At 55.4% G+C, this 17,836-nt stretch overlaps 6 protein-coding genes across 6 annotated transcripts; 2 read left to right on the forward strand and 4 right to left on the reverse strand.

Moving 5' to 3' along the window:
* Nucleotides 1-63: 63 nt before the first annotated feature.
* On the reverse strand, nt 64-926 carry BKA78DRAFT_305851 (uncharacterized protein). The gene is made up of 2 exons (XM_066887733.1): nt 511-926; nt 64-386 (listed from the first exon to the last, which is right to left on the reverse strand). The coding sequence occupies exons 1-2, from the start codon at nt 734-736 to the stop codon at nt 283-285; spliced, it is 330 nt and encodes a 109-aa protein (XP_066747794.1). The 5' UTR covers nt 737-926; the 3' UTR covers nt 64-282.
* Nucleotides 927-2,188: 1,262 nt separating this feature from the next.
* BKA78DRAFT_329922 (NADP-dependent oxidoreductase domain-containing protein) lies at nt 2,189-3,440 on the reverse strand (the record flags this gene model as incomplete). The annotated part of the gene is made up of 5 exons (XM_066889714.1): nt 2,189-2,692; nt 2,741-2,867; nt 2,916-3,055; nt 3,109-3,290; nt 3,344-3,440. The coding sequence occupies 5 exons, from the start codon at nt 3,438-3,440 to the stop codon at nt 2,189-2,191; spliced, it is 1,050 nt and encodes a 349-aa protein (XP_066747795.1).
* Nucleotides 3,441-7,130: 3,690 nt separating this feature from the next.
* BKA78DRAFT_77215 (uncharacterized protein) lies at nt 7,131-9,651 on the reverse strand. Its single transcript, XM_066893736.1, has 3 exons — nt 9,193-9,651; nt 7,595-9,136; nt 7,131-7,541 (listed from the first exon to the last, which is right to left on the reverse strand). The coding sequence occupies exons 1-3, from the start codon at nt 9,392-9,394 to the stop codon at nt 7,528-7,530; spliced, it is 1,758 nt and encodes a 585-aa protein (XP_066747796.1). The 5' UTR covers nt 9,395-9,651; the 3' UTR covers nt 7,131-7,527.
* Nucleotides 9,652-9,747: 96 nt separating this feature from the next.
* On the forward strand, nt 9,748-11,223 carry BKA78DRAFT_305861 (protein-tyrosine phosphatase-like protein). The gene is made up of 2 exons (XM_066887734.1): nt 9,748-10,249; nt 10,340-11,223. Exons 1-2 carry the CDS (start codon nt 10,133-10,135, stop codon nt 11,069-11,071), a joined length of 849 nt encoding a protein of 282 aa, XP_066747797.1. The 5' UTR covers nt 9,748-10,132; the 3' UTR covers nt 11,072-11,223.
* A 472-nt stretch (nt 11,224-11,695) lies between these two features.
* BKA78DRAFT_329923 (protein kinase) lies at nt 11,696-12,996 on the reverse strand (the record flags this gene model as incomplete). Its single annotated transcript, XM_066889715.1, has 2 exons — nt 11,696-12,744; nt 12,801-12,996. The coding sequence occupies 2 exons, from the start codon at nt 12,994-12,996 to the stop codon at nt 11,696-11,698; spliced, it is 1,245 nt and encodes a 414-aa protein (XP_066747798.1).
* A 339-nt stretch (nt 12,997-13,335) lies between these two features.
* On the forward strand, nt 13,336-14,439 carry BKA78DRAFT_77243 (mitochondrial 37S ribosomal protein mS41). Its single transcript, XM_066893737.1, has 2 exons — nt 13,336-13,433; nt 13,486-14,439. The coding sequence occupies exon 2, from the start codon at nt 13,515-13,517 to the stop codon at nt 14,298-14,300; it is 786 nt and encodes a 261-aa protein (XP_066747799.1). The 5' UTR covers nt 13,336-13,433; nt 13,486-13,514; the 3' UTR covers nt 14,301-14,439.
* The last annotated feature ends 3,397 nt before the right edge of the window (nt 14,440-17,836 follow it).

The raw sequence follows: 17,836 nt of genomic DNA on the forward strand, positions 1-17,836 counted from the left end.
CTCAGCTGAGAGCTGCCGCCCGCAGCAGCACGTAGCACGTCGACATCATGAGACATCTGCTTCAGCTTCAATCTTTGCAATGCTGCCATTACTGGTATCATACACGAGCCAAAGCTCAACATTTTTTCGCTCGCAAAAGAATTGACAGACTCGCAATGGCCGCACCGATGTTCCATTCCTCTATTTCGGTGTTCTAACCGTACTGGCCGTGTAATTGACCGTAGCCGCGCCCGTGCCAGATCCAGCCAGACAATCCGTCTACCACGCAGCACCAGTGTTGATTCAGTTGGGGTCGCCGGGGTACTTGTATCCCTCGGGAGGCAGGTGCTTCATCTCCCACAGGTGTCCTTTGATCTTGCAGTGCTTCATGAGCTCGAAGTATCTCTCTGCGAGTCGGAGCGATGTTAGCCTGCGCAGTCCAAAGCATGGCCCGGGTGTATCCATTGCCTCCTCTCCATCCAAGCTTGGAGCTCCCCGCGAAGGCGTGCTGCAAGAACAAAGCCAACTGACCTCTCAGGTGTCCGCAGTTCTGCAAGTGGTTGACGCCCTCCCTGCGATAGCATTTGCCCATCTCCTCGCGCACGAGCCGCGCCATCATGAGCTTGACCCATTGTTCACGGATAATGGCATCTTGCGCCTTCTTGATTCCCTCGTCGTCCTCGTAGGTGATGCCATGGAAACTGGGCGGGACCGTGGGCTTCTTCTTGAGAAACGCTTCAGACTCGGGGATGGGCATGGCGAAATGCGGGTCGCGGGCGAATGAGTGTGGATTTGATTCAGCGTGACAGAGCACTCGCGAGCGATTGAAGGCGCTCGCAGAGGCAGAGGGTGGGAGCGGGGAGTGTGGAGTGGTGAATGGTTGATGAAGCTGGAGCTCCCGGATAGTAATGGGCAGGCTGTCGTTCGTCCAGTTGCCCCGGGGCTGTTGCAGGTCGTGCGCCGAGCGGGAGTGCCCAACCTGGGGCTCCGCGCCAAGATCACCCTCTCCTCCGCGCTTCTACTTTGGACTCGCCGCGCTGCTCACTCTTAATCCGGCTTTGATCCTCCCAAGTCGTCCTTTGGGAGGCTTTCCACTGCCAGCCGCATTCTCGCCTCCCCACGTCTTCCACGCATTTTGCTCCGCATGTCGACTCTGGTACTGCATACGCCACTTCCAGTCCTCGAACCGCACCTCCCCGCCTCGCGTTTCCGCCTCTTCGAGCAGCACGTCGCGCCGCTGTCGACAAGGCCAGCAAAGAGAGTAGACTTTCTTGGTCTGAAAGGGATGTGATTGGGGATAACAGGAGTCGGAGTACCCAATGGCTGCGTCATACGACGACTCGGAGCATAGGAGCAGCGGTTTTGGTTGCCAGAATGAATGGCCACACGTTTGAAAGATGCACAGTTTATAGAAACACATTTTGTAAAGAGGAGCCGGATGGTGCGTATCATAGAGATGGACTCGCTTCTACTTATGGTGTCGAAGAGCTCGATGGGCGATTCCTTTCAAGCAGCCAGGTTAGCAAGACTCTTTGTCTCGTGGTCCCCAACAGGTCATCCAGAAACCATAGCCACGCCCGTGTCTTTGTTGCGATTGCGTGTACAAGGCTACTTCACGCGTCCGTGACAAAAGGCAAGTGGAAAGATCTGAAGGTCATTCTGGGCCGTCCAAAAACGGCATGCAAGTCAATCTTGTCGGCATTCGGTATTGTATCAAAATGCTCTTGTTCCAAGCTCGAGAGTTTCTTTGAGACTTGGAGCATGCCCGGCCGTACCTATCCTGTGATGTGAGCAACACTGTCTCCAATGGCTCTGCATTTGGCAAAATGAGAGCAACTTTACAAGGGACAATGTTCACTGATGGACGGGGTGGACAATTGGTAAGGTTGGATTCGCTTCATTTCATGCGTTGGCAGCTACAGTCATTCTTCCTTTCCGTATCTCCTCCTCTGGGTAGCAACAGCTTCCTCATATCGCACTCCCGATGGTAGCTATCTCTCATATCTCTCAAATCGTGTTGACCAGTGGCAGACTTTCCTCACTCATCATGTCCGCCGTTGGCATTTAGTCGTCATTCGTATAGCAATGGCTGATGGAGTACATCCTTACAGCCTTGGTTTCACCTTTCTCGTCGAGTTCCTGTTTTGAGTCGTCAGTAAAAGTCACAGCAGCCTCAAGGTTCCACGATCGACGACTTACAGAACACCACTCACCTCTCGCGAGCGAAGGTCTTGGCAGGCTCGGGCTTGTTGTCGAGAATCTTCTCAATCTCCTCCATGACCTCCGGGGTGAGCTTGGGGAGGAGCTTGAGAGCACCGACGTTCTCATCAATCTGCTGAGGCTTGGATGCTCCAAGGATGACGGTGCTGACGTTCTTGTTCTTGGCACACCACGCAAGAGCGAGCTGGCCAACGGAGCCACCGAGTCTCTCAGCAACAGCGGTGAGCTTCTTGACCTTCTCGATCTTGGCCTGGCCCTCGGGGGACTTGAGCTCCTTCACGGTGTTCTCGAAGAAAGCCTTGTTGTTGGCGAAACGAGAGTCCTCGGGGATGCCGTTGTTGTACTTGCCGGTCAAGAGACCAGAGGCAAGAGGGCTCCAGATGGTAGTTCCGTATTCGAACTGCTCGAACAGAGGAGCGAACTCGACCTCGAAGCGCTCACGGTGGAAAGCGTTGTACTGCGGCTGCTCAACAACGGGAGCAATCAAGTTGTACTGCGAGAACGTCAGCGGCGAATGTCAATGTGAGTTCGGAGCACATACCTTCTCGGCAATGAGAGTAGCCTCGGTGATCTGGGTGGCGCTCCACTCCGAGGTTCCCCAGTAGTAGGCAAGGTTCAGGTTGCGGATGACCTGGGTGAAGCCCTCGACAATCTCCTTCATGGGAGTACTGATGCATTGTTAGTGGCAAACGTCAATGTGGAAGAAGACAACATACCCAACGTCAGGACGGTGAGCAAAGACAATGTCGACGTAGGGCTGCTGAAGACGCTCCAAGCAGCTCTTGAGACCTTCAACGACGTGCTTGCGAGAAAGACCACGCGTGTTGGGCTCCTTCCTGCCGGTGCCGAAGAAGACCTGTGACAAAGGTGAGTGGGTGAGGTTCGGTGAAGGTGAGGAAAAGCACATACCTTGGTGGACAGGACGTACTCGTCCCTGGGCCAGTTGAGCTCCTTGAAGGCCTCTCCCATCTCAATTTCGCACTGGCCATTGGAGTAGACCTCGGCGGTGTCGAAGAAGTTGATGCCATGGTTCCAAGCGGTTTCCATGCACTCCTTGACAATGTTGCCCTTCTGGGTGCCACCGTAGGTGACTGGTCAAGCTGTCAGCATCTTCAACTGAGCCAATGAGAGGGTCGCCACTCACGCCAACCTCCCAAGCTCAGAACAGAGACCTTGAGACCGGTAGGGCCAAGGTACTTGAAGGTCATGTCCTTGGGGTCGAAAGCTGAACGAACTGCCATTGTTGCTGAGGTTCTGCTCAATGCAGGCTTGAGGAGAGAGGGAAGATGGAGAGAGAGCGGGCGCTGCAAATGACGGGACATGGGTAAGGTAAAAAAGTAACGTGGGGTGTGGGTAGTTTGCAACGGCGCGGAGGCCAAACCAACCGCGACACAAGATGACGCGATCAAGCAGCCAGTGTGGCCGGAGTTAGTGTATCTCCGATCCCCGCACTGCTGTCTTCTCGCCTTCCTTTTGGGGTGTTCTTCCTCGGGAATTTCATCATAGGGGATGCTAGTCATCACTTTTCATTACTTCACTACAAAATGGCTCACTGTTGGTTGCAATGGGTTCAAAAGCTTCAATCCGACATCTTCACCCTTCTCTCATCAGTGGGGAGCTCTCGACGCGCTACCCGTGCTTCAGGAGCTTGGGCCCACGGCGCGGTGGTCCGACGGGCGGAATCGGCCCGCCGTCTCGGAAGTCCCTCGCACAGGGGGTCCGTCTCCTCCAACACCATCACCTTGTTGTCTGATTGTCTTGACAGTGACGTAACTTTTACCGCCAGGTCTCAAGTTCAATGGCGCGATTGGATCCTTTGTCTCCAAAGTGTTGGACCCCCTTTTTCACTTCAAATTTCCATCATTGCGTTCCTTCGTATTGTGCGACTTAGGTTGATTGAAAATCACGCGTTGCCGGCTTCATCGGTCTTCTCCGAAGCGTCGATAAATCAGTGCTTCCCGAGGAAGCCACTTATCAATCGGGCATCGGTGGATGACAGTCAAGTACTCAACACGACTAGACTTCGAAACGCAATACCTACTAGTCGCCTCCGTCGCAGAGAAAATCTAGTTCTTAGTCGCGCCGGTCTGTCGCTGCAAGAAATTTGCATCGAAGTATTATGCGACATTCGGGTCAGGGGTAACGGCACCGGCATCCTCCAGAGCTTTCATCACTGTCACATTGACTTCCAGTCTTCACTTCTTTGTCATTCTACCCCGAGCTCAGGATAGACATGCAAAGAGAGTCGCCGATGTCCAGGGGTGACTTCTCGCAAACCAAACCCCTACTTGATGCCGACCCCTCTTTATTCAGCTCACGAATCCAGAATCCTTCATATTCAGCAGATGGAACTGAAAATCGCGAAACCACCACTGAATCAGACGACCGGTTCATCAACTGCTCTATAATGCGGAACGAAATTTTTTTTTGGGAAGAAGAGTGGGTTGCCGGACAGGTGCACGCTCTCTTGTCTCGGGTCCGCCGACTTTCCAACACCGGACACGACGACTTCAGTGCACACGTACAGCTCAATTCAAGATTCCTCGTCGTCCTCAAGAACCGCAGAAGATTCCACGGCTGCGGCTCCACACGCCGCAAAGACCTGAGGAGATCGCAATGAACAGAATCGAGTGTCCGCCTGGAGATTCCTAACAACGCCTGCCCCTCTTCGCAATACTTCTGCATCTCCGCCTCGTATAACCAGAGCTGGACCACGTGGACCTGGAAATCGCTGTGGGCCGCGGGAGAGACGGGCTTCGTCCGCCCCTGCGGTCTCGCTGAGAGATTGAGATCGCGTAGATGCCAAACGTCTTTGCCTTGCGCGTCGACGTGGACGAGGAAGAACCAGTCGTCCCATGCTGATGTGTTGCGGAGGATGTTGGCGCTGTTGTGGAGGATATCCACGGCAAGAGAAATGCTAATACAACCATGAAATGAAAAGAGCGTCCTTGATTCCTACCGGCATTTCTCCCTTACTGTCCAGAGCAGCTTCCATGGCGGACAGAAGAAACCATCAAACACCTCGTAGCAAATGAAGAAACGAGGTACTTTTTAATCCTCGAGCAAATCTCGAGTTTACTCGCCAGACCACGGAAAACTGCCGCAACCTACTTCCGGTCTCTTCCATCAAAAGATCAAATATATGGATGCTTCGGAGCACGACCCCTTGGGCAACATGGTCTGGCGACCTCATCCGTCGGCATGTACACGACAAAAGAGAGCGCACGTGCTTGTAGCATGAGATTGCACACGGCCGAACGGCTGGCTCTGCTGCGGTACCTATGCTGCAGCGCTCAAGCCTACTCAGACTCGCCGTGAGATCTTTTCCACTTTGACTCGCGGTTGCCGTGCTTCTCTCACTCACCCACCCCACCCTTCGAGCCCTCTGCCTCAGCTCGTGCCGCAAGCAGAATTCTGGCTAACAGAAAATCTCAAATCACGGAAGGTCACTCTTACATCGAGCCAAGTCACCGTCGTTATGAGCCACTATACGTTCGACATGGTTGTATTATTTGGTGTATGTATCTCGTGTGTGCCTATTGTACAGCGAGCTACTCGCACATAGGCGAGCGTCTCAGCAAGGGAAAAGAAAACAGCGCGCATAGTACACCCGGATCTCGTGCCTCGTCCGTCCGTCCGTCGTTTGATACATCGTCGTTCGTTGAGTCAATCGTGAGTCGGTATCCAAGAGATTGTCAGGGGAGAGGTGGAAAGTAGGGGAAACAGCCAACAGCGATTGTACAGGTAGATAAGGAGACAAGGAGACAGGGAGACAGGTAGACATCGACCGGAAGAGTAGGAGGAGGGGGGTAGGATGGATGAGCTCACTGCCCGCACGCTCTCCAGTTTACACTTGCGGGAGGACAGTCAATCCACCCACTCCCCAGCCTCATCTTCCTCCCCTAAAACCTCTCCGTAAACCTCGTCTCCCTGACCGGACTGCCACTAACAATGCGACTCCTCCGAATCTCCGCTATCGACGAGGGCTTGCTGCCGCCACCCTCGCCAGCAGCACCGTTACTGCCATGACTGGCGCCGCGCTCTCTACTCCGATTGCTCGCACCAGGGACACCGCCGCTCAAGCTGTCGGCCTCGCCACTCCTCGTCGCGCTGGCGTTGCTCATGCTGCCGACGTCGCCGTCGACGTCGAACCGGTCGCGCGCCTCCTCGAAGAAGTCGTTGTCTTCGCCTTCGCCCGACAGACTGCTGACGTTGCTGTTGCTGGTGGGTCGGCGCGGGAGGCGGCCGCGCGCTGCTGCTGCGCTGGTGCCCGTTCCGGTCGGTGCATCTCCGACACTGGACAGGCTGCTCACGCTGACGTCTGCCGCGGGCCTGGAGCCAAAGTGCAGTGTATGGCGGTGATGAGCCGGCGGCCGAACTGGAGCACCGCCGGCACTGCTCGACGGACGCGTGCGACCCAAGACAGCGGAGAAGAGACCTGGGGCGCGGTGCCCACTGCTCGACGTGCGCTTGCGGCTGTTGTCTCTGTTGTGGCTGCCGCCGGGGTTGGGTGTCAAGCTGGGAGAAGAGCCTGACGAGGCGTGAGATCCTGCATACGAAAGACGGTTCTGCGACGCACTGCGGCTGCCCGCGAGAGCAGCGCCGCCAATGAAGGACGCTGGGCGCTGGCGGTTGGTGCTGGCGAGTTTGGGGCGCGCAAATGAGTTGGTTGCTGCCGAAGTGCCTTGAGACGTGGTGGGACGGTTAGGTGCGGTGCCTGAGGCGCTGTCTGTCCAAGGCCGAGAAATTTTTAGATGCGTGAGGAGAGACTTGAAGCGATGGGACTTGGTAGGTTCGGGTGCTGGTTGTTTGGGCTCTGCGGCTTGTTGGTCGGGCGCCGCGAACTTGGGCGTTGGAGGAACGGGGGATGTAGGAGCAAAAGGAGGTAGGGGTGATTTTTGAGGCGCCGAGGAGGTGGTGTCTTCTGCTTTCGTGGCAGCTGTCGTGGTTGAAGGGCGGGCGTCGTTGTCTGCTTGGTCTGCTATTTGTGGAAGGGGTATCGTGTTGCCTGGAGTCTCGTCTTCACCTTCGGATGAGCTAACGTCGGCAATGGCGTCGACTTCTGAGCGGTAGCTGGGAACGGTCACTGGTGCCGGACGCGAGGTACGTCCGCGTTCGGTGGCAGAGCCAGATGTTGTAGGACGTGATTCGGAAGCAGGTTTTGGAGCATCAGTGACGCCAGTCGATTCAGCCTTCTGCTCGTCTCTGGAGACATCCTTCGACTTGCGATTTGCGGCTTTCTTAAGGCGCGATTCCTCCTTTTTGAGGGCCTTGTCAGCTTCTTTTTTGGTCTTCGCCAAAGCCTTTTCCTCTGCTTTGCGGGTCTTTTCAGACGCTTTTTCCTCGTCTAGAGCAAGTTAGTGAAAATAGAAAACAGGATTGACATTTCGCATACTTCGAATTCTCTTCTCCTCGGCCTTCCTCTCCGCTTCCCTTTCCTTTTCTAGCTTCTCCATCCTCTTCTTCTCCGCCTCGTCCAACCGCTTCTCCTCATCTCTGGCTCTCTGCGCTTCTGCCGCCTCGCCAATTTCCAGCAGGGTCGGGTGTACTCGCTCCGCTGCAATCTCGTCAATGTCCTTTTGGTCCAGGAATTTGCCTCCACCAACGTGCACTTTTCCATGGTTTTCCATTCGCTGTTCGCTTTCTTGGGCCGCCTTTGCTCTTGCCTTGGTCTCCCACTCCTCCATCATGGATGTGCTCACTTTACCCGTCTCCTGAAAGACCTTCTCGTCGATGCTGTGCATTTGCGCGTGGACTTTGCGTTCGGCTGCAGCAAGCAGGCTTTCGCGATCCTTTTGCCTCTTCTTCATGTCCACTTCGGCCAACTGCTTGTTAAATGCCGACATTTGATTCCTCACTCGCTGCGCTTGCGCCTCATCGTCCGAGTCTTTGATGTCTCCTTCGCTCGCCGCACGTCGACGTCGGCGAATGGACAGGCGTTTGCGGGGTGGCGCGCCGCCATAGCCGTAGTAGTTGCGGTAATCCGATGGCTTTTCCGAATCGATTTTAGACAGACGCTCCGACGCCAACTTTTGAGCTTGTTCCTGCAGGTTGAGGTACTGCAAGGCTTCCGTTCTAATGTCTGGACTAGAGTTGGGGCTGCTTATCATGGAGCGAGGCCTATTGGAGCTAACTCGTGCAGCAGTCTCGCCAGGATTCGTGATGCCGGCTGCTTCACCTGCAGCAGCTTGCTTTTGACTGTCATACATCTTGTTTGCCATTGAAATTGCCGAAGCGCGAAGCGCATCCTGTCGGCGCTTCTCTTCGACTTCGAGCGAGACTGGTGGTGACGAGGAATACATTTCCCTGGGGATGTTGTTACCAATGTGCGCGACGCGCGACGACTGCAGGGCGTCCGACTCGGGACGGCGCTTTGGACCTTCCTCTTTCTTCTTTGTCGACGGCGCATGCGCAAGCGCGGCAGCGCTAAGTGAGCTTTGCGCAGAGTTGGCAGCATCAGGATACGGCGGATGAGGTGAGACGGGCGCCTCAGACTTTTTCCTATTCTCCGCAGCAAATGCGCCTGTTGCTGCGGTGAGAGCATTCATCTTTCCGGCTTCAGGAAAGCCATAGTTCCATTGCGCGCTCAATCCTTTGCTCCGCATGGCGATGCCTGCTGCCGAGTTGCCATCGGAACTGGACTCTTGTGTGCGCTTGTTGTCCGGCTTGCCGCTGTCCCTATGCGCGAGCAAGGCAGCCTTGGAACCGGCTGCGCTCAGTTCTGGTTTCCATGAGGGAGCCATTTTTTGATCGTGGGCGAGCAAAGCAGCTTTGAGGGCGTTGTCGGGGGTGCCGTCTGGTTTCCACCATTCGATTTTGGTCTTGTTGCCAGCAGCGAGCAAGGCGGCGGTGCCAGCGGAATTGGCGGCGTCGATGCCTACAATCGGAAAGCTTGGTAGGTCTGCAGGACGAGCATGCTTTAGAGAGGCTGCGGCACCTGCGGGGATGGTCAGCGACAAGGCGGAGTGGCATTATTCAAGGTGGCGCATTTACTTGCGGACGAAATGTCCTGATTTTGGTCGCGGTCGTTTGTCAAGCGTTCGGGGCTGGTGACGTAGAGGGCTGCTGTCGAGGCTTGCTCTTGCAACTTTCTGTCTTTCTCGTCGTTGTCGTGAGCGGCCGGGTCGGGACAAGGGACTTGGACATCAGCTGGACCAAGGCCACGGCCGGCGTGGTCGGTGTGGGCGGCAGCCATGGTATGTCTGGATATAGATTGGAACAGAAATGGAAAGCTGGTTGGACGGGGTCGGGGGCGGCATAGGGTGTAGAGGGAGGCGGACTGTGTCAGATCAGAAGGCGAGGGGACAGGTAGTTAGATATGTAGCAAGGATAGAAGAGAGGACAGCTGGAGGATGGGAGGCTTGGACTAGAAACTAGGAGGACTAGGAGATGGTGGCCGTCCGGGAGAGTAGCTAGGTGGTAGCTAGCTGTCAAGGACACAAGGGTGTTGACATCATGGCTCATTGACAGACAGCCACAAGCAGGATACAGGTACATGGCATGGGCATGGCATGGCATGGCATGGGTGCAGCAGCGCCTTGCAGGTGCAACCATCCGCCAGACCACTCACTTGCTCTCGTCTCCTCACTCTGAAAACTCACATTCCTTGACACAGGCACAGTCGCATCGTCGAGCTCCACTCCACTCGACCCAAGGCCAGGGCGCCCGCCGCACTAGTGGGACCTGATCGCTGCAGGGAAAACCTATCCACACCTGACAAGTCCACTACTCCCAACTTCACCTTCTTCCGCTCTTGGAATCAGCTCCCCCTAGCCTCCCGTCGACACCACGGGTCAAACCTTGACTATTCCTGGCCTCGACGTCGCCGCCCGGCAATTTTTAGCTCTGGTACCTGGCTAAGCCCGTTCCCGCGCTTCATCGCTCAAACGAGATAAGAAAGAGCTTGGAAATAGATACAGACAGTCTCATCAACATGGCTACTACATCGGTGGCCAACTTTGAGAAATTGCTCAATTTTCGCGACGTCACGTCGCTGCTCTCCCAACCCACCAAGCTGAAACCCGGCATGCTGTTCCGCAGCGCGAGACCGGTAGGTCCCAAACACCCACCCACCTCACCTCCTGCTCCCGTCCTTCACCTCATGCGGAAAATTGAAGCAGTCAATAATGAACCCATCCAGGACGAAACCACACCCGCCGACCAATCGCTCCTGACATCGCACTACGGCATCCGCAGCGTCATCGACCTGCGCTCCCCCACCGAGCACGCCCAACAGCTCAGCAAACTGTCGCCCGACCCCTCTCGGCCGCTGGCCGCGCTGCCTACCGTCGCTGGCGCTTCGTACCACCATGTCAACCTCAACGGCAGCGCCTTCACGCGCGCCCTGACCTCCTCTCTCTCGTGGCCGTCCTATCTGTACCTGCTTTCGCTGTACACGCTAGGCTACCGCACCGAGACGGTGCGCCTCATGGCCGAGAAGGTCATGAACCCAATGGGCGTCCCGGGACTGATGCTTCTGACGCTGCGCGCGAGTGCAGCTTCCGTGGGCTCGGCGTTTACTGACATCCTCGCTCGTCCCGAGTCCTATCCTGTTTTGCTCCACTGCACGCAGGGCAAGGACCGCACCGGCCTTATGGTCATGTTGGTCCTGTTCCTTCTGGGCGAGGATCCTGCTGGCATCAAGCGGGACTACGAAGCCAGCGCCGAGGGGCTGGCGGGCGAGCGAGAGGAGCGTCTGAGGCAGATCAGGGAGATTGGCTTGATGGAAGAGTGGGCCGATGTGTGGATTGGCCTCGTCGAAGAAGTTGACGCGTGGTTGAAGAGCGAGTGGGGCGGCGTCGAGGGCTACCTGGAGTACGCCGGTGTCAGTAGGGAGGTGCAGGACCAGGTAAAGAAGATTCTGTCGGCATAGTGTATGAGATGAGGCACGAGGACACGAGGAAACGACCATGTCCGTTTGCTTTGAACATTGCATCAGTTGGAATTTTGTGGAGTCAAGGCGAGAGATACCACTAGCATTGAAATGATTGATGACCGGCACTTTATTCGTAATATATCATCAATTCGTCTTTTTACTAGTATGGACGCCAGCTTTGCATGTGCGAGGAATCCGGGTGCAACTCTTCCTAAGCCCCAAAACTATTCTCTGCATCCAGAGCAGAGGATGGTTTATGCAATCAGAGATTCCATCTTCGCCTCCAATGACGTTCGAGCTCTTCCTGCCTCTCCCCTTCTATTTGGGCTTTGTCGTTCCCTTTTGGGCCATCCCAAGAACTCAACATGATGCAGCTCTATCCCAAGCTCATCATATTGGGATAGGATGAGCAACGTGCACGTCGTCCTCTCCGGGGCGAGCTGGGTTCCAAGACCGCCCATGTGAGATTTCGTCTCGGAAAAGCGTGCAACCAAGCATCGCTTTGGTGCTTCGATAATGATACCTCATGATGCCATTTGCTTTTGCAAGACTCACGAGTTGCTCTTCCTGCAGCCCTCTCTGCAGGGACTCATGTGATTGACCAAGATTGTCAAATTTCCTTCATTTCTTCAAGACGCCGCCAAAGTCCAACTTGCGAGCCACCTTGTCCGGAGGCCTGCTATCCTCACCTGGCAGCTCGCCACCCCTCCTCTTGAGATCCTCACCCATCTTCTGCTCACCCTCGATCTTGTTCTTTTTGGGATTGGGCAGCTGGTCCTTGGGCGTCGGTCTCGGATCCGCCGTCCACCACGCATGCTCGAGGACCTGCTTTGCCGTGAGGCGCTTGTGCGGGTTCAGCGCCAGCATCGAGCGCAGCAGCGAGATGCCCAGCGGACCGATGAGGCCGAAGCTCGTGTCCCAGTAGTCGCGGGGAAGGCCGCGCTTGACCTCTCCTTCTCCCGGTTTTATGTAGCCCTCCAGCTTCGACACGCCCGGCCAGTTATCCTCGGTGGGCGTGCCGAATGTGTCGCAGATGAGTTGGAGCTGGCCCAAGTCCGTGTCACCGGGCAGCCAGAAGCGGCGGAGGACGAGCTCGGCGAAGACGACGCCGACGGACCAGATGTCGACGGCTCCCGAATAGTGGCGAGCGCGGTAGAGCAGCTCGGGCGGCCGGTACCAGCGCGTAATCACGTTGAAGGTCATCTCGGTGTATGGGTCTGCAAAGGTGCGCGCAAGACCGAAATCGGCAATCTTGACAGACCCGTCTGCCGCAATGAGCAAGTTGTTGAGCTTGATATCGCGGTGCAGGACGAAGTTGGCGTGGCACCACCAGATCCCTCGACAAACCATGCCCATCCATGCCTTGACGTCTGCTGCACCGTATGTGACGCTGTCGCTTGCGCGCATGAGGTCTTCGAGATCGCCGAGCGGGAGGAGTTCGAGCACGATGTTGAGGTTCTGCGACTTGGAGCTGTAGACAGCGTGCAGCTTGATGATGTTGGGGTGCGACAGCTCCTGCAGATGCTTGATTTCGCGGATAGCGTCCATGGCGATGCCATCCTTGAACTCGGCATTGATCTTGATCTTCTTGATGGCGACGAATGTGCCAGGTTTGTCCACCACTTCACCCTTAAACACGATGGCGTATGTACCTTCACCAAGCTTCGTGGCTGTCCGGAGGAGCGTCAGCTAGCAGGACAAGCGGGCGCCAGATGAGGGTGCGCACTCTTTTTATATCTGTTCTTGACCTCTTGGTTCAATGCTTCGGAGAGATCTTGGGGCGCATCTGCCGCTGAAGAGCTTGCAGTCCGAGGTGATGCTGCTTTCTTCGCATTGTGAAGGACCGTAAGCGCTTTCGCTTTGGCAGTGGTAATATCACTATTGGCAGAGGCCTGGTATGGGTTCGCCGGAGAGACTGCCATGATGAGCCGCGTAGGTGACAATGAGTCCCTAGAAATGGGACACAAAGTCGTTTATTGCGCGTTGTGGCTTTGGACAGTCAATCGCGGTAGTGAGCGTACTCGGGACGCCTCCGCAATAGTGGAGCTTCACTTGGGCTCGGGTGACCAAGACGCTTGCGTTTGCTGTAGACGCCCGAGAATGGGAGCTCGACCGGGCATGGACTACCTCGTTCTCGGAGAAGTTGGCATTTGGCGCGCTTCTGCGACACAGACGAGTGTCGGTGTTGATGGGTATCTTCGTTAGCTAGGAGGGCAGGAGGTTGGATGTTTCGGCGAGTCGTTCGCCGACGAAAAGTTGCCGCGGAGCGCACCTCCACCGGCATCACCAACTGCGCTCCGCAGACCACCGCTCCCAATTTCGCGCCTAGGGCACCATTGCATCTGGGCAGGACATTCAGGTAGCACTTTTCACCATCGCTCTAGTTCTCAATGCTAATCAATCTTAATGAGACAGTCCACAAACACCACACGCGCCCACCATGATCCGCCGGCCACAGCTCTTCCAACCCGCACGAGTCACCTCGACGACGACACAATGCCTGCGCTCCCTCCACATGAAGTACCGCGAGAGGCCAGTTCCTGAGCCGACAGCCTTCGTCCCGGACGTGTCCACATTCTTGACTTTGATCGGCCGTAAGGTCAGCCAACATGCCGACAAGATACCAACGTGGAAAGACCTCTTCAGCATGACATCGGAGCAAATGCGTGAAGCAGGTGTCGAGCCGGCGCGCAGCCGCCGCTACATTATGAATTGGCGCGAGAAGTTCCGCAACGGCGAGTACGGCGTCGGCGGTGACGCGAAATGGGCAAAGGACGGCGTTGCGCAGATCAAGGTCGTTGAGAAGCCGGTCAAGAAATTGCCAGACAACGCCAAAGCAGCTGCGAGGAGGGAATTGCCATTGTTTAGAAAGCTTCGTCCCCGCCTGAGTGCTTTCGCCCGGCTACAGAAGCAGGAGGAGGCGCCCAAATTCGTGGGCCAGCTCGCTACCGTCAACACCAACGCCGGCCGCAAGAAGATCATCGTCTCTACCAAACCTGACTCGAAGACGACGGCAACGACACCGATGAAGTCTTTGAAGGTGATGGGTGCGGGCAAGATTAGGGGGACTGGTGTGGAGCTTGTCAAGGGCTCCAACGGCACGCTGGGGCAAATCAAGGTCAAGGAGGGTCTCTGGGAGGACAGGAGAGGACACAAGGTTGATGGTGGTGAGAGAAGACGCGCAGAGGTCAGGGCAAAGAAGCGGGCGGCGGCGAACAGGGAGTAAACTGATACCACGTTGTGCATAAACAACCGCCCTATATTCAAGTCTGGTATCATGTATTTTCTTGGTATGTCATTGGCATGGCGTGACTGGTGTAAAAACAATTGCAGCGAATCTCTCAGACACTTTTCTCCTTTTAATGCAAGCCAAGAGGCCCAGTCTTGCCAACGATAGAATCAGATTTGCTGTTTCTCTTCAGGTACACCAATCTGCTTTTCTCTAAGTCCTGCCATTCCGCTGCACTTGAAACTGACTTGAGCCCGATATGTCCGCAAAGTAGCATGCTTCTCGGCTACGCAGGACAATCCAAGAGGATCCAGATGGGCTTATTCTGGTCATGCAGCAGCCCAGAGGACATTTTCAACCCTTGGCCCATGATGTTCTCCTCGCTTGTAAGCTCAACTATTAGAAAGAGACATTTAGGCGACCTCATTGGGCTCTACTACCATTCGCCATCGCTTCAACGCGTCAGGTACGCCTCTTCTCACGGATAAAGATGATACACCAGTCACACTGGATAATCGGGAGAAGACGGGGCTCGGGATTTCTGCTTCAGGTTCCTGCCCCTTTTCTGCTGGAGAGAAACAATGTTTTGGGCTGCCGCGAGCACGCATAAATGTTGCCTGGCTCAGTGTTGCTGGTAGCGAGGAATTCCGGCATTTGATGTCAGACTTGTTCGTGTTCGCGAACCTGACTGGACAGTCCTTAATTTCGGGTTGTCATGGTTTTTTGTTGTTCTGAGGCACGATTTCGAGGCTGAAGTTGTTTGGGTTGGTCAATGTTGCCGTCTGTTGATGCTCTTGCTGTAATGATAGGCTTGGGTGAATTCGTGTCTTGATGCATTGCTGTCCGGCAGACCAGTAGTCGCAGACGTCGTGGCATTCGCTTTGGACAACGATGCGGTCTGTCGTATTTTCCGTAGAGGTCTTTTGACATGGTTGAAAGCTCTTTTCGCTTGCTGGCTGCAAGGTGCATGAAGAGCGTCACTAGGAATCGTTGTCAGAATGTGTCTTCTCGTTTCTTTACGTCAAGACCTAGTGGAACTTCTCGGGCGATTTGGACAGAGTCAGAGAGAGCTGCAATGATCCTCGAGCATCAGTCTGCATCGGTGTTTGTTGACTCCGTTGGGAAGGTCGTGAGCTCATAGGCGAATCCCGTAGAAACAGACGACTGGTGGTCTACGCGTACCTGACCGGCCTTGACCACTAACTTGGCAGTCACAGGATGTTGCCAGCATCAAGTATTTAGTGATCGAAACCTTGCCCGTGCACGCCAATCTCATGGTTTCAAGCTCAATCTACCGCATGGTTGGTTTATTCTGGCGTCCCTTGCGATACGTCCCTGGACAGCTCTTCGGACCTTTTTGTTGGCAGCGTGGATTCCAGTCGACCAAGCTTCTTTAATTGATGCGGGTGATTTGCTCTCTAGAAATGCAAAGTATCACGGAGCTGGCGCCGGGGTAGATGGATGATTGTCGTATTTGCCGAGCTTGACGGTGGGTGTTCAGGTCCATGCGTGGGGAATAGGTGTGCTGATGCAGAAGCACGGCTACTGGCCCGTTGGACATGACGATCTGGAGCAGATGGCAGCGAGGCAGCCTGCTGATGGAAGACAGAATCACGCTATACCTACAGCTCTCATGACTCGAAAGGTCTGACCAACGCTCTGGAATGACTCTGTGGCAGGGATCCAACATGGCCGTACGAAACCTTGGTCCTGCCTCGAAATCGCCATGCAGACAATGCAGAGATCGAGAAAAAGCAAAAGACTGACCATTTTCCCATGATCGCAGACTCGAAATCGCCGTGGAGGGGCTGTGCGGCTCAAAAATCTGGCGAATGGTGTCTGAGAAGAAGCCCGGGTGGAAGAATTCAGACGGGCTTAAAGTTTGTTATGACGGCAGCGGCTTCAGCTGACTTGGCAGCATGATCAAAAAAGCAAGATCCGGATAGCTGCCGAGCGCAAAGTAAGACGATTGTCGAGACGCGAGCTTCGAAAAAATGCCACTCAACTTCTGGTTCGCTCGTTGTTTCGCATGGCTTGAGCTGCCCATTAATGAAAGAGACGTTACCGAGAGCGGTGGTATTTCGGAAGCGTCTCCGCTGCAAATGCTCCAGAAGTGGTGCCAAAGTCAATGAGTAAGTCAACCAGTCGCGCAGCGCCTGATCCGGGAATACGAAGGGGTTTAGGCAAGGCGGTTCCAAGCGGAGCGGCATGAAGCCGCTGGCGGATGTAGTAGGCGGGCGGAGGCATGTGGACGTGGTCTTGAGCACAGGAGAAGTTGTAACGTCGAAAGAAAAGTCTCCGGTAAAGGTGCAGTTTGACGGCAAGGGCGTCTGATGTCCCAATGGGGCGGCACGGCATGACTGGTGAGCGGAGCGGACCTCTCCGTGTCCTCAAGTAAACTGTCAGAGACTCGGATTTTCCATTGTCCATGAGCTTGTGTGCCGCATCCGTCGTTTTCTTTCCAATTCACTCGGGCGACAGGGTCAGAACTACATCAGCGGGTTGCTCTGATGCTTATCGTGCATAGGCTTAGGTTAGCCATTCGACATGTAGCGGCTCTGCGTTGGATCAAGCATGTTTGGTCGCGACAGTCCAGACAGCAAATTTCACAGAGGGAGACGACGATGCCGCACAATTCCGGTCGACGTTTCTACCTACCGTGGACGATTTCTAGTGTTGGACGCGAATTGTGGTGGAGGCCTTGTCCCTGCTGGTGCCGACATGGATCGAAGATGGCCTCTCGGCACGCTACCCAAAGCGGCAACAGAGGGCAGAGGGAGGCTGTCGCTGCGCGCAGAGAACGAAGTAAGATGACGGCCTAAGGAGTGTAAGGACTATCTTGTGACTCTCCATCTTTTTCATCATAATGGTGCAAGTTGTAAAGGCAGTAAGTGTCAACTCAAGGCCAAGCAAAAGACGTAGCCAGGGCCATGGCCGTACCGCGACCAGGGGCAGGGGCAGAGGCCAGGTTGGTGGTTCATGCAGCTCCCTGATCTCGATTGTGACTTCAAGGCTTTCGCATATGGTGTTTTTTCGAGTCGCCACTGTTCGGCATTTTAAACTTGACTGGCGTTGGAGCGCGGCATGCCGTCATCGGCTTTGAACCAGGTCGGCTGGGCTTATAGCTAGCGGTGTGGGTGCGTGCGTGCAAAAGTGCGATCTCACGCCTCACAGTCGATTTCGGCTGCCTCCCCGGCGAGTAATTGATCGTCTTGACTTACCTCAGGTCGTCAATGCCCACCTGCACCTGCACACCAACGTCCACCAGGTGCCTGGACCAGCATTATTTGGTGTCGTTTGTGTGGCCCCGATGCGCCCGCTGCCCCGGTCCACACAACGCGTGCTGCTGCTGAGCTCTCTCGCTCTCTGTTCGACTCTTCATCAACCTCACAACTGCCGCCGCCGCCACCACTACCATCATCACGACCTCGACGCGCTCCCCCGCCCGACTCCATGTCCATGCTACCTCACGCCTCCTAGTCCGACTTTCCTCCCAACCAAGACCGTTGCCGACTGGAGCCCGCCCATGGTCT

Source organism: Phyllosticta capitalensis (assembly GCF_038381095.1).
Source record: "Phyllosticta capitalensis strain CBS 128856 chromosome Unknown BKA78scaffold_2, whole genome shotgun sequence".
NCBI classification, from domain to species: domain Eukaryota; kingdom Fungi; phylum Ascomycota; class Dothideomycetes; order Botryosphaeriales; family Phyllostictaceae; genus Phyllosticta; species Phyllosticta capitalensis.

What these genes read in the sequence shown, in the direction of transcription:
- BKA78DRAFT_305851 (XM_066887733.1), bottom strand. Translation starts at nt 736, where the DNA reads ATGCCCATCCCCGAGTCTGAAGCGTTTCTCAAGAAGAAGCCCACGGTC. An exon ending in GAACTGCGGACACCTGAGAG is followed by an intron (nt 387 to 510) that starts GTCAGTTGGCTT and finishes TCCGACTCGCAG; the next exon opens with AGAGATACTTCGAGCTCATG.
- BKA78DRAFT_77215 (XM_066893736.1), bottom strand. Translation starts at nt 9,394, where the DNA reads ATGGCTGCCGCCCACACCGACCACGCCGGCCGTGGCCTTGGTCCAGCT. An exon ending in TCAGGACATTTCGTCCGCAA is followed by an intron (nt 9,137 to 9,192) that starts GTAAATGCGCCA and finishes CCATCCCCGCAG; the next exon opens with GTGCCGCAGCCTCTCTAAAG.
- BKA78DRAFT_305861 (XM_066887734.1), top strand. Translation starts at nt 10,133, where the DNA reads ATGGCTACTACATCGGTGGCCAACTTTGAGAAATTGCTCAATTTTCGC. An exon ending in TGTTCCGCAGCGCGAGACCG is followed by an intron (nt 10,250 to 10,339) that starts GTAGGTCCCAAA and finishes GAACCCATCCAG; the next exon opens with GACGAAACCACACCCGCCGA.
- BKA78DRAFT_77243 (XM_066893737.1), top strand. Translation starts at nt 13,515, where the DNA reads ATGATCCGCCGGCCACAGCTCTTCCAACCCGCACGAGTCACCTCGACG.